Genomic DNA, 14492 nt, shown 5'->3' with positions numbered 1-14492 from the left:
AAGGCAGGTTGTTTCAGCCAGAGTGTCTTACATAGCTAACTTGTATAAGAAAATTGCAGAATATGTATAAGTCACAAGTGTATCTTCTATATGTTAGGCAAATGTCACCTTGTTGAAGGATGTGATTTCATACATTTACCAGTTCGTGTATGTAAAGTGTTTCATTCTGAATTTTAAAAAACCTCTTGAGTGTCAAAATCAATATTCTTCTTGTGCTTTATTCACACAGCTTAGCTGTACATCTCAAAATGTACTTGTAAAGTGAAAGTTTTAAATTAGGTAGATTTATACGTAGCCAAAAAGATATATTAAATGTATTTTACTATTTCTAGCAGATGCTTGTCACTATACTCCTATAAAAAGCTTTATAAATTTTCCCCTTTGATACAGGTACATATATTTGGTGCTTCTCTGGGAGGATTTTTGGCACAAAAGTTTGCCGAATACACACACAAGTCACCAAGAGTGGCTTCCCTTATACTGTGCAATTCTTTCTATGAAACTAGCATTTTTCAACAGACAAATTCAGCTCCTACGTAAGTACAAATAGCCTTAATAGGTGCATACATGTAAAATCTTATGTTAGAATAAAGTTTTGTTTTAAATTCGGCCAAAATGGCTGTTATATGGGGACTTTGTTGATTTAAATTTTTTAGACTGGATTCTTGGGGGGATTTGGATTTACAATTAACAAAATGGGGAAATCAACAAAAAATAATTCCTCATGAATGTAGGGATAATACATGATTTTCGTGTTATAACATCTGCAGAATCACGAGGGATTGGTTAGTATCAACGATTCCTGAGGGATTTCGAAGATGTTATAAAACGAAAAGAGCATGCGCTAATGCTATTCTATCATAAAATGCCTAAAAACCAGGTAGATGAATATATTGTCCCTCAACATTATTGAATTTCCATGAAATGCATGGTAAAGTCTACATTGTTTTGTCACGCTGACATCATTTCATTTTGAATTATCTGTTTTGGGGCAGTAATGCATTTACGCTTTGCCACGGAACGTGCATATATAAAAAGATGTTATAGCAGTACATGAGCGTGAGAATCTCTCTGTTAACACACGTTTTCTTTCCTGTTAAAATACCCCCGAAAAGTGACAATAACAGCAGTTTTATGCAAGTTCACAGTTTGCTGAACTCTGTGGTTGCCATTTGGATTATTATAAGATGTAACAAATTGTCTCCAAAGGCATGGTTCAAAGTTATTGTAGCTTTAAATTGTTCTAATAGGAAGACAAGATGTTCCATGACTTTAAGGAATGTATTAAAGCAAGGAACAGATGTGACCAGTAATATTTTATGTCCAGAGTGAAACTTGTTAAAGAAGTATTGTCTTCTTACCCAAGTGTTAGAAATGGGTTTTCACAAAAAACTTCATTCCAGTAGTTTAATAGTCCTGATATATTTCCAACAAAACATTTTTTGCTTATGTATTTTTGATCCTTGTCAAAATTCAGATTTAAAGTACTTTCTTGGAACAAAGCAGCCTATGCCAAGATTATTCCTCTCATTATTAGCTTGACTATTCAAAGAATAGTCTAGCTATTCTACTCACCCTGGCATCAGCTTGGTTAAAGTTCTGCATGCAAGTACATACAGGTATCATTTAAAGGCATATAGCTTTAAAACTTATTTTTTTCTTTTTCTAGGTCAATTACCAACCTCACTGGGTCAAGTTCCATAACTCTGACCTGTATTTTGAGCAAATTATGCCCCCTTTTAGACTTAGAAAATCCTGGTTAAAGTTTTACATGTAAGTTACTATCTTCAAAACTAATGCAGATATTGAATTGAAACTCCACATGTGTCTTTGAAATTATGAATCTAGTTGATAGCATCAAGTCCCATAGTTCTGACCTGCATTTTGGCCAAATTATGCCCCCTTTGGACTAAATCCTGGTTTAAGTTTGTGTGCAAGTGCATACAGCTATTACTTAAAGGAATATAGATTTGAAACTTGATTTGAAAATCCTGGTTTAAGTTTCCATGCAAGTTACTATCTCCAAAACTAATGCAGATATTGAATGGAAACTTCACGTGTCTTCGGGGATATTAAACTAGCTGATAGCATCAAATCCCATAACTCTGACATGCATTTTGTTCAAATAATGTCCACTTTTGAACATAAAACTTCTGGTTAAAGTTTTGCAAGCAAGTTACTATCTCCAAAAATGATGCAGATACTGGATTGAAACTCTGTAGATATTTTAACATTTAGGGTAACATTTTCCTGGTTCTGGGACAATAATTGAAACAGTTGAGCATTGGCTGTCTTACGGACAGCTCTTGTTTTAGAAATATTATATCCCAAACACTGATTATTAAAATAAATGTTTGGAGTATAGATGTGAAAGAATTATGCCTCAAGAGTGCAGCTGTTTGTTATTTTGAGATATTATATTATTTCAGTTCTATCATGATAGGGTGTCTACATCCTTGACAATATTCATGATATATTTATTCAGTTGTATTGTGTCTTACTCACTTTCAACACACAGCTATGATGTTAAACATTATGACGTAATAGCTGTGACATACAAACGGTGGTTCTGTTGCAAAATAATATCACACTTCCAGTCTTTTTAGTGTAATAGGAAAATAAAGCTGGTCTCAAAGCCCCTATGTTGGTTTTCTCATGGCGCGGCTCAGTTCTTGATTATTGTCGCCAGGTTTTGGATGATGCCGGCATTGTTCCTGAAGAAGATGGTGATGGGAAACTTTGACAAAAGTCTCACAGATCCAGAAATAGCTGACTCTATAGATTTTATGGTGGAAAAGGTTTGTAGTACATTAAAGCTGCCTGAGGAATAACTTTGTATAACCTGAATTCCTGATGTAATGTACACTAATCGGAGCGAAAGAAAAAAAAGAGAGAGTTAAATAAAGAAACTTACATGTTACACTGTTGATTGAAGCTTTTTTTACAGTCCACAAGAAATGCAGGGTACCGATTCTCAGTACCGTTACATGAAAGTTTCGATATTTAACCCACAGGAGTATTCATAAAAGCTAAAATCACAAGATGAAATATGAGGGCCTCCATGGTTGAATGGTTCAGCTCCCAAATTTTGAATCACCTGTCCCTCACCGATGTGGGTTTGAGCTTCACTTATGATGTTGAATTTTTCATGTGAGGAAGACGTCCACCTGGTTTAAGGAAGGTTGATGGTTCTACACAGGTGGACGCTGGTGATGATATAATGCACATTGGAGCATCTGGGGTCTTCCTTTACCATCAAAGCTGGAAAGTCACCATTTGACCTATGATTGTGTCAGTGCGATGTAAAACCCAACAAAACAAACAAACAAGATGAAACCTAGGGTATTTGTAAGAAATTAGGGTTACTCATTCAAAATTAGGCATGCTCAGGGTTAAAACTTTGAAGGTCTCCACGGATACATACTGCAAATTGGGTAATGTTTGCATAAGCTTTATTTAGCCATTTATTTTGTTTATTCATTGAGATTTAATTTGGCCGATGGATTTTACTGCAAAATTTACGAAAATAAATACCCCAAAGTATTGCTGGTTTTGTTGTATTGTATACCTTGTTTCAGCTTGACAGTTTGAGTCAGCAGGAACTTGCCTCTCGTCTAACATTGAATTGTATGAACTGTTATGTTGAACCACAGAAACTGTCTGGAGTTGAGGTCACCATAATGGATGTAAGTACGCATAGGACTTGGAAATAAACAACAGACTTCCTCTTTTATTATGATCTGAGGTTATTAAGTGTTCATAAAACTTGGTGTATCAAATACTGTGAAATCATTTAAATTCGCTGGCATGAAATTTCGCGCAAACGTGAAAAAGGGCTTTTTCGCGCGGGCTTAAATTCGCGCATTTTCAATTTTAGAAATGAAGAAATGAAATAAAAATTTCGCGGTCTTAAATTCGCACATCAGTCCTAGTGCGAAAGTTCGTCCTACGCGAATAAAAATGATTCCACAGTATATGAAATGATATATTGAAATTGAATTCCTTAATTTTACCAAATTAATTATAAGTATAAGCTTGATCCTCCAGAGTTTTTTCGAGAGTTATACCCCTTGAATTACCTATTTTGGTGAAAATTGTCAGTGCATTCTTTTCCAGTGTTCACTAAACTTGGTCACACTGCTTATGGCAGACAAGTTGGATATACAGCCAGATACTCAAAATCACTCTTGAGCTATAGCCCTTGAAAAACTTAAAATTGTGAAAATTGACAGTGTCCTCTTGATAACTTTTATTCCTTGTCCATGTCAATTTCAATGTATCATTTCATATATTTGATATACCAAGTTTTAGGAATTTAATCAAACTTGCACGAAACTTCTGTAACCATAAGATCTCGGTTCCTCTCTTGAACTGGCCAGATCCCATAATGGGTTCCAGAGTTGTGGCCCTGGGCCAAAATTAGCTATTTTGACCTTGTCTGCATAATAGCAGCTTTATTATGTCTCTCCCCCCCCCCCCCCCCCACTCTGGGGGAGACATATTGTTTTTGCCCTGTCCGCCCATACGTCCGTCCGTACGTCACACTTCATTTCTGAGCAATAACTGGAGAACCATTTGACCCAGAACCTTCAAACTTCGTAGGGCTGCTGGAGTAGACAACCCCAATGTTTTTGGGGTCACTCCGTCAAAGGTCAAGGTCACAGGGGCCTGAACATTGAAAACCATTCCGATCAATAACTAGAGAACCACTTGACCCAGAATGTTGAAACTTCATAGGTTGATTGGTCATGAAGAGTAGATGACCCCTATTGATTTTGGGGTCACTCCGTCAAAGGTCAAGGTCACAGGGGCCTGAACATTGAAAACCATTTCCAATCAATAACTAGAGAACCACTTGACCCAGAATGTTGAAACTTCATAGGATGATTGGTCATGAAGAGTAGATGACCACTATTGTTTTGGGGGTCACTCTGTCAAAGGTCAAGGTCACAGGGGCCTGAACATTGAAAACCATTTCCGATCAATAACTAGAGAACCACTTGACCCAGAATGTTGAAACTTCATAGGATGATTGGTCATGTAGAGTAGATGACCCCTATTGTTTTTGGGATCACTGCATCAAAGGTCAAGGACACAGGGGCCTGAACATTGAAAACCATTTCCGATTAATAACTGAGTACCACGTGACCCAGAATGTTGAAACTTTATAGGATGATTGTACATGCAAAGTAGATGACCTCTATTGATTTTGGAGCACTCCGTAAAGGTCAAGGTCACAGGGGCCTGAACATTGAAAACCATTTCCGGTCAGTAACTTGAGAACCACTTGACCCAGAATGTTAAAACTTCATAGGATGATTGTTCATGCGGAATAAATGACCCATATTGTTTTTAGGGTCACTCCATCAAAGGTCAAGGTCACAGGGGCCTGAACATTGATAATCATTTCCGATCAATAACTTCAGAACCTCTTGATCCAGATTGTTGAAACTTCATAGGATGATTGAACATGCAGAGTAGATGACCGGTATCGATTTTGGGGTCACTCTGTTAAAGGTCAAGGTCACAGGAGCCTGAACATGGAAAACAATTTCCGATCAATAACTTGAGAACCACTTGACCCAGAATGTTGAAACTTCATAGGATGATTGAACATGCAGAGTAGATGATCCCTATTTATTTTGGGGTTAGTCTATTAAAGGTCAAGGTCACATGGGGCCTGGTCATGTAAAATCATTTCTGGAGAATAACTTGAGAACCACTTGACCTAGAATGTTGAAACTTAATAGGATGATTGGACTTGCAGAGCCATCCAGCTGGCTTTCGGAAGGTCGGTTGTTCTACCAAGGTGCCCGCTCGTGATGAAATAGTGCACGGAGGGGCACCTGGGGTCTTCCTCCACCATTAAAGCTGGAAAGTCGCCATATGACCTAAAATTGTGTCGGTGCGACATTAAACCCAACAAAATAAATAAACCTATTTATTTTGAGGTCACTTGATCAAAGGTCAAGGTCACAGGAGCCTGAGCAGTGACTTGAGAACCACTAGGCCAATAGTGTTGAAATTTAGCGGGATGACTGGACATGCCAAGTAGATGATCCCTATTCTAGCCAGCCATCAGTGTCTCTTTGACTTTCGCTCCTGACCCCTATTGACTTCTTGCCTATAGAACTTTGCATTGGGGGAGACATGTGTTTTTTTACAAAAGCAGTTTCTAGTTTATGATTTGATTTTAACCTAACTTGCACACAACTTGTATGACCACAAGATCTTGGTTCATTTCTTAAACTGGCCAGATTCCATCATGGGCTCCAGAGTTATGGCTCCTTAAAGTTCCAAAATTTGCTATTTTGGCTTTTGCAGCCATATAGAGACTTCATTTATGGTTTGATTTGATACACACTTCCTAAATATCTTCAACAACAATAGATTCTGGATTCCATGACGAATCTGTCAGATCCAATCAGAGGTTCCAGAGTTATTTTATTTCTGATTACCTCCCCTGATTGTAATCAAAATGGATTTATATCAGTAAGTACTTATAGGACTTATTTGAAATTTCATTATTGTCATTAGTTGGACTTAGACAATCAGGGTAGGTAACTATGGACTGATTTTATGTCAAATTACCTCCCTTTAATTCAAATTAAGATGGGTATATCTCCGTAAGTAATAAAGATACTGATCTGAAATTTATTTATGTCAACATATGGACTTGGACAATCAGTGGAGATACGTATTGACTGAATTTATGACAAATTACCTCCCTTTATTTTATGTAAACAAATATATCTCGGCAGCGTCTAATGAGATTGGTTTTTAAATTAAATGTTATTTAAGTCTTCCAGGGTAAAGAATAGTCATGTTAGTACAAAAATGCAGCATTTGAGCCTAGGACTCTCAGACCTGGTATTGAAATTGGCCCTGACTAGGTCAAAAGGGACTGTTACAAGAAAATGTTTATCCTGATAATATTTAATGTGTATGCCTATGCGTTCTATGTCAAAACTTGATCATATTATTTTGAGCAATGGTACTTATGTGAGCTATACAGGGCCATCATGGCCCTCTTGTTGAATCGTGTTTTCAGTTTTGTAACCACTTGTGTATCTATACTGTACATGTTTAGGTTTTTGATGATTGTGCCCTGTCGCAAGAAGTGAGGGAAGAAATGTATAAATGTTATCCCAACGCCAAACGTGCTCATCTTAAACATGGTGGCAACTTTCCATACTTGAGTAAAAGTCTTGAAGTCAACATATTTATACAGGTATGTGGTTATCTTTAAATTTCAAGTAGATTTTTAAATAAAATGTCTGCTTAGATTCATTATGAGATGCCATAGTAAATAATTTTCTGTTAGGTTTAATGCAAACCGTTAGGTAAAACTGAATTGAAACTAACAGAATTAAATTACTTTATAATAGGGTAACCCTGTATGTTTTAGTCTTAGTTTGCTGTCAGTCTATTACATATACTATAAACTTTACTGTTTAAATCTATGCTTATTTCAAGGAAACAAGTGAATGAAGTATTTCCATGCAATAAAAGTCTTGTACTGGAAAGATAACTTAGTGTCTTGACTGCTGTCAAAATCTGTCAATAATGTATAAACAATAACGATAAAGAGCTAAGAAACATAAATTGTTGTTTCTTTTATTTAATACAACTTGTTTCAAGCTAATCTAGCCCTTCATCAGGGATACATATGAAAATTAATCCGAAAATTGCTTCTGAGTACTAATGTCACATGTCTTACTATTCTAAAAATAGATTAATTTACTAGAAATAGGTTTGATAAGTTGAATATTGATAAATGTGTTGATACAATATAAATGAAACTTTCTTTCTTACAGATTCATTTAAAAGTTTTTGATGATACACAATACAGTGCTAAATCTGTGATAACTGATGTGGATCGACCAGGGTCAAGTAACAGTGTAGAATGACAAAATGGGCAGGGATCCAGTCATACAAACTGTTGTATTTCAGTGACTGGCAAGGATTCAGTAGTGAATATGATATATTATAAAGATTACTTACAAACTAGGTTCAAGAAAAGTCAAAAGTGGGATCCAGCTTTGTCTTAAATACTATATTTTTAATGATGAGCCAGGTCCCAGTTACATGTAAATTGATGAATTTTAATGACAAAGCCTGGACCCAGTAACAAATGAAATATTTGTGTTATATACTCAAATAACATTTCAAGTGGCATATATAGGACCAGGGGAGCTCAGTCAATGTTTCAGAAAGGATATGTTTTAAAATAGTCATATATATTGATGTATACTGTGGTATTCTGATTGAATCACTGTCAGGGACTCAGTACTATCAGAGCTTATGTTATTTGTAAATGTCTTGTCGACTCAAAATAAATCTTATCTTATCTTATCTTACTATGACCAATGGGTTTTTTCTACGTAAGTGGTTGCACTGAAAGAGACTCTGTATCAAAATCCTGTATTTTGCACACTATTAAAGTATTTTATTTCTTAGTTGAATTTCTTAAAAAAACGGATGCATTTTTATTATAAACCGGTAAGTTTGCTCTCATTTTAAAGAACAAGTAAAAAATATCACAAACTATAGCTCAATAGTCCTTATTGCGCAGTGAGAGCCTTATAATCTCCTTTTTAAGGAAAATGCTCGGGAGAAAAGAAGAATTTGTGCAGGTGATAACATTGCAAGTAATGCAGATCAACAACGGGCAAGTTTAAACCTTGTCAGAATCAATGTTGATTAAAAAAAATTGTATAAACTGCACCATCAGAAAAGCTGCAGGAGTTTTCATACAGACCGAAATCTTGGATAACAGGAAATTACGTTAATTAATGACTGATTTAGACCGAGTTCAGAAAGAAGCAATATATTTATTACTAGCTCAGTCTTGCAGCAATGTAAATGCATGGAGCATTTTACTTCAGAGTGTTCTTTCAGTCATATGTATACAAAGTGCAGTATCAGTTATATAATGTATGTGATAAGTAATCAATTAAATTGGCCAGCTGAGTTAATTCTTTGTAAATTATTGTTTCCTGCAAGTTATGTGTGTCACAAATTTCTTCAACATGTTTAAGTTGTTTAACATGATGATAAATGTATAGCAGAATCATGAAAAAATACTTAGAATCAAATGAAATTGGTGTCCTATGTTTGCAAATAGTTTGACACAGATAAATACTGCGTTATGAAAATCTTCTGTTTATTAAGGATTTTGTTTATATCTGTTGTGTGCCTTAAACCACTTTAAACAACCTTAGTTGTAATCACTTAATGAGTTGATGTGTGTTTGATTTGTGCAAATTTCTTTACGTTCTTCTGTATCAAAGATAACTTTCACTGTAAGAAACAGAATATTATATTATCTTGTTGACTAGAGATAAGACAAAGAGAATCATGTTTATAATACTATACGTTTGTGGTGCTTTTATTTGTGCTAACAGAATGACATGCAAGTTAGGAAAATCTTGAAAATGAAGTAAAGAAATGCATGACCTACTGTATAGAGTGCATTTTCCTTCTACTGTACATACTCTGTATTGCAGCTGTGCTGATCTGTATTAGATCTATGTTTTCTTTTTGAACACAAATTGATAGTGCCATTTATTAAAATTTTCTGTTTAGATATACTAGCTTAGCTTGTACCGGTAACTTTACAGCCAGACTTTCTATTTGTAGCAATTTGTTACTATGTTTGTTCTGCCTTTAAATTGATGAAATTATGCAGAGATTTTAATAGCTCTGAAGAATTAAGAATGATACTTATGCAAAGTAAAATTTAAATATAGACAGTTTTGAATTATACTTTTGCTTCTCTCATACCTTGAAGTTTTGGTTAAGTCGGAGAAATTGTCCCCTCAAAGTTCCTTCTCATTGTATATGTTTTTACTCAGTTTTAGTCAAATTCAGTGTATTGCAACTTTGGTTGTGTTGAAGATAGATTTTGATTTATTATTATACCAGTATGTCAGTGTGTAAGTAAAAATTGGTTGCCTCAGTATAAAATGTTTGGTCCTGAATTGGAATTTGAGATATTACATGTTTAGACTGTTTGTAACAAATAGAAATTTCAGCATGTTAAAGATTGTTGATGAGCAAAAGTGTTTTGGGTCTTATTTTATTAATTTTAATGCTTGTTTTTGAACAAATTGTATAATTTCTGTTCTCAATTTGAATGTGCAATATGATATTGTTTTAGTATATTTGAAATATTGAGAACTAAAGCTGCTTCTGTTTGTAAAATTATTGTTTTAAAACTTTAGATTTTGTAGTCAATCTGCATTCCTTTCGTGAAATATACTCAACGGCTTTTCTAAATCCACACTTGGTGTTTTGTTTTTATCTGTACCAAATTTTAACAGATTTGAATGAAATTTTGACACCTTGTTTAATGATAAGTTCAGTTGAATAAAAAATAATATCAATGGAAAAATGATTCATTGAGCTGTGACAGTTGCAATATAGTATCCTGAAAATAAAAAATCACAAAATGAGTGCAGTTTTCTACTGGTCCTTAGTGCCATATTTGGAATCAAACAATCTTGCAGCCACTATTACACTTTCCAAGATATAGAATTTGCTCTTATCTTGACACTGGATTTTGTTTGTTAGTATGAATTACTTGATTATCAAAGTTTTATCTAGAAATATACACAAGTTCTGCAGTAAAGATCAGGGGCGCATTCTTAATCCGCAAAAAAACAAGTGTATATTTCATGATGCAAAGCTTATAATCATTTTGTTGCTTATACATATTCATTTAAAAAAAACTTATAAACAGTTTGCTTGTTTAGCAGATTAAATTGAAAATATCGACATATATGTACATGTACTTTCTGATGCCATGTCATCTATTAATATGGTTTCATTAGGGACATCACAAACATGAAATGAAACTAACACGTTGATATTTAAAATATTGGTGGATATACCATTTCGGCTAAGCGAAGCTGAAAAATCAGTATCTAATAATTTGAATTTCATATATTTGATGGGTTCAGAGTGTACTGCTGTCATTTGGGATTTCTTTATTACATGCCTTTTGTTTCAAGGGTTACATTATTGTAAGCATTACAGCTAAATGAGTTTACATTTGATTATTACCATGGTTAAGTTTTTTTTATAAAAATAATCATTCAACATTGTGCACATATTCATTCAAATCTGTCAAAATTTAGCAGAGATAAAAACAAAAAATTATGTCATTGTATGGAGTTAGAAAAGTAGTTGAGTATAATGTTTTTTATTTCCTATGAATTTGAATTTATAAGCATTCCTGTGTAAAAACATCTGTTTAACTATGTTTGCCTGTAATTGATTGTTGTGTTTGACATACTACACATTTTAAAGCTACCTAGCCACAGATAAATTTTATTTAAGGTTGGGTAGGAGGGCGGGGACAGGGAATGAAATTGTCTCAAGTTAGTTTAGCAGGTTTGAAAATGATGTCTCTGATACCCTGGTCACAAGAACGCTACGAGCTCCATACGAGTAGATTTTCAGTCAAATTTTGGCAAAATTGTCCGGCATCCACACGGACATAGTGATTCGTACGACCGTGGTGTGGGGTTTTTTTTAACTCGTAGAAGACTCTGGAACTCGGTGAAAATGTTTCATTGTGTTCCCGAGTTCTTTACTAGCTTGTACAGATTCTCCAAGTCGGGAGCAGCTCGCAAGAGCCCCATACGGGAACTGCACAGGCCCTGAAGGAGCTCGTACGGGCATCGCATGGATTTGGAAAACTGCGAGGCTTGCTGATGCTCGCAGGACTATCGTAGGGGACTCGCACGATCAATGTATGATGTCCATACGATATTAAGGGCACCGTACGGAGAACGTGCAATGTCCACACGTGGCGGTTTTGTGACCAAGGCGTTAGGGAAAAAAAGGTGTGAGACAATTTCAGTGATGCAGGGAATAAAGCACTTTTCTATAATGGGTTTTACAAAACTTTGATACAATTTTCTACTTTCATACCCATGTCAATTTTTTCTACTGAACAAAAAATTGACCAGAACTTATTTGTACCCCCCGACAACAAAGTTGTAAGGGGGGTATACTGGTTTCAGGTTGTCTGTCTGTCTGTCTGTCTGTCTGTCCGTCTGTCCGTAGACGCAATCTTGTGCGCACCATCTCTCCTTATCCCCTTGACAGAATTTAATGAAACACAAGTGATCAGTACCAACAGTAGTTGTGCATGGGGCATGTTAGGTTCTTTTAGAAAAAAAATTTGCAGAGTTATGGAACTTTGTTTTTTTGTTACTATACTATATACATAGACACAGTCTTGTGCGCACCATCTCTCCTCATCCCCTTGACACAATTTAATGAAACTTCACACAAGTGATCAGTACCAACAGTAGTTGTGCATGGGGCATGTTAGGTTCTTTTAGAAAAAAGATTTGCAGAGTTATGGGACTTTGTTTTTTTGTTACTATACTATATACATAGACACAATCTTGTGCGCACCATCTCTCCTCATCCCCTTGACAAAATTTAATGAAACTTCACACAAGTGATCAGTAACAACAGTAGTTGTGCATGGGGCATGTTAGATTATTTCAGAAAAAAAATTTGCAGAGTTATGGGACTTTGTTTTTTTTGTTACTATACTATATACATAGACACAATCTTGTGCGCACCATCTCTCCTCATCCCCTTGACACAATTTAATGAAACTTCACACAAGTGATCAGTAACAACAGTAGTTGTGCATGGGGCATGTTAGGTTCTTTCAGCGACAAAAAATTGCAGAGTTATTGGACTTTGTTTCTTGTTAACATACTATGTACATACAGTCTGCATATGCAATCTTGTGCGTGCCTAATCTACCAAACCCTTGCACACAATTTAATGAAACTTCACACAAGTGATCAGTACCAACCCTAGTTGTGCATGGTGCATGTTACATTCTTTTAGATAAATATTCTGCATAGTTATGGGACTTTGTTTTTTGTTACTATACTGTATACATACAGTCCACATAATTATGCAATCTTGTGTCGTCAAATTGCAATGTACTGTGTCAGTGCATGCGGGGGGTACATTCATCACCTTTAGTGATAGCTCTAGTTTTTAGCTGTTTTGTACAAAGGCAGATGATATATTACTTTGTTTAGTTCTATTTTTAATTGGCTTGAATATAGTCATTGCTTAGAAATAACTGTTAGATCATTTCAAGTAAAGCCTGTGTATAACATTTTAATTGAATGGGAAATGTTCTACTATGTGTATATTCTACATTATGCTTAACCCTTACCATGCTGGACACGATCAATTCTGCCTTTGCGACCTTCGTAGATCATGATCAGCATGCACACCTGTGCAGTATGTTCATAATCTGCACTGTTCACTATTCAGTCAGTATCTTTTTGATAAGCACCCCAGTAAACAGTAAATGGGATTGTCCAATATGAGTGGTCTGTTGTTAACGCAGCACACTGCTGCATTAAGAATCACATGATTTTGTATCAGTTCCATTTGCCACAGCTTATAGGGAAATTCAAACCTTCACCTTGACGTATTTAGAATTTTTTATTACTATTACATGTTGTAAAAAGTCACAGTGTTTGTCACAAATGTGCTGATTTTCAGAAGAACTTTTCTAATGTTTTTATTTACGCCAGAATTGGAGGAACGGACGTTTTATGGTATTGCAATGTCTGTCCGGTCATCATCAACCTTTTTATGTTTCCAGACACTATGTAAGGAAGAATAATAGCTACAGCTTTCAGACTTTACAGAATGACTATACACCACTTGAGTAGAATCCTGTTGAAATTAATTGTAGGATAATGAGATATACTGAAAAGTTGTAAGAGTGAACATGTATGACATTAATTGCAAACAATAAAGTAGGAGTTTCTTTAACATATCTTCCGTTTTGTTTCCAGGTAAGGTTTAAGCATTAGATAATATTACAATGTATTAACAAACATTGTTTGAAACTTGTTTAACAAGAATTCAAGGTCTTACCTAAAATACTCAAAAAAAGTGTAACTATACGTATATATTTTGTGTTAGTTTTTAAATCAAAACTGTAGGAGAATTTTTAATAATATTTTTTCATTGTCGATTGCTTAATTTGCAAATGTAATGTAGAAATGCAAATCATTAGTTGTGTGCAATTATTACATGCAATATATCTTTGCATAGCTACATTTATACCCAATTTTGTCACTGAATTTTTCTCTGAAATGTACATTTTACACTGACCTTCTATTATAATAAGTACAACCAAATCTGTGTGTAAAAAAACACCCTTTTGTACTAAAGGTTGTTATTAACAAGTGGTCTCTCTAAACAGGTAAAATTGTACTTCTTATATGGAATAAAGAGGAAAGGTGTCCTTTCAAGGCAGATTATGTATTTGAGATCTTTATCTAGAGGTCCTCTTTTTACAGGTTCATCTGTACTGTTATTTATTGAATGATTTTGTTGATTCTGTTGTGATAGAGCGAGGAATGTAAAAATTATTGCTCATGCTTGGATAAAAAAAAAAGATGAAATAAAACATATTTTTATACAAA

At 34.9% G+C, this 14492-nt stretch overlaps 1 protein-coding gene across 2 annotated transcripts in view; it reads left to right on the top strand.

Annotated features, from left to right (window-relative positions):
* The window catches only part of LOC123566726 (maspardin-like), a 24427-nt gene extending 9935 nt beyond the window's left edge, over positions 1–14492 (top strand). For both annotated transcript variants that reach the window (XM_045361050.2, XM_045361049.2), the window contains exons 5-9: positions 391–536; positions 2690–2798; positions 3579–3686; positions 7091–7231; positions 7818–14492. In XM_045361050.2, coding sequence (XP_045216985.1) covers positions 391–536; positions 2690–2798; positions 3579–3686; positions 7091–7231; positions 7818–7910 — 597 coding nt within the window. In that variant the 3' untranslated portion in view covers positions 7911–14492. The remainder of the gene's footprint in view (positions 1–390; positions 537–2689; positions 2799–3578; positions 3687–7090; positions 7232–7817) is intronic.

Source organism: Mercenaria mercenaria, chromosome 8 (assembly GCF_021730395.1).
Source record: "Mercenaria mercenaria strain notata chromosome 8, MADL_Memer_1, whole genome shotgun sequence".
In the NCBI taxonomy this organism is placed as follows: domain Eukaryota; kingdom Metazoa; phylum Mollusca; class Bivalvia; order Venerida; family Veneridae; genus Mercenaria; species Mercenaria mercenaria.
This window is presented reverse-complemented; position numbering and strand designations above follow the sequence as displayed.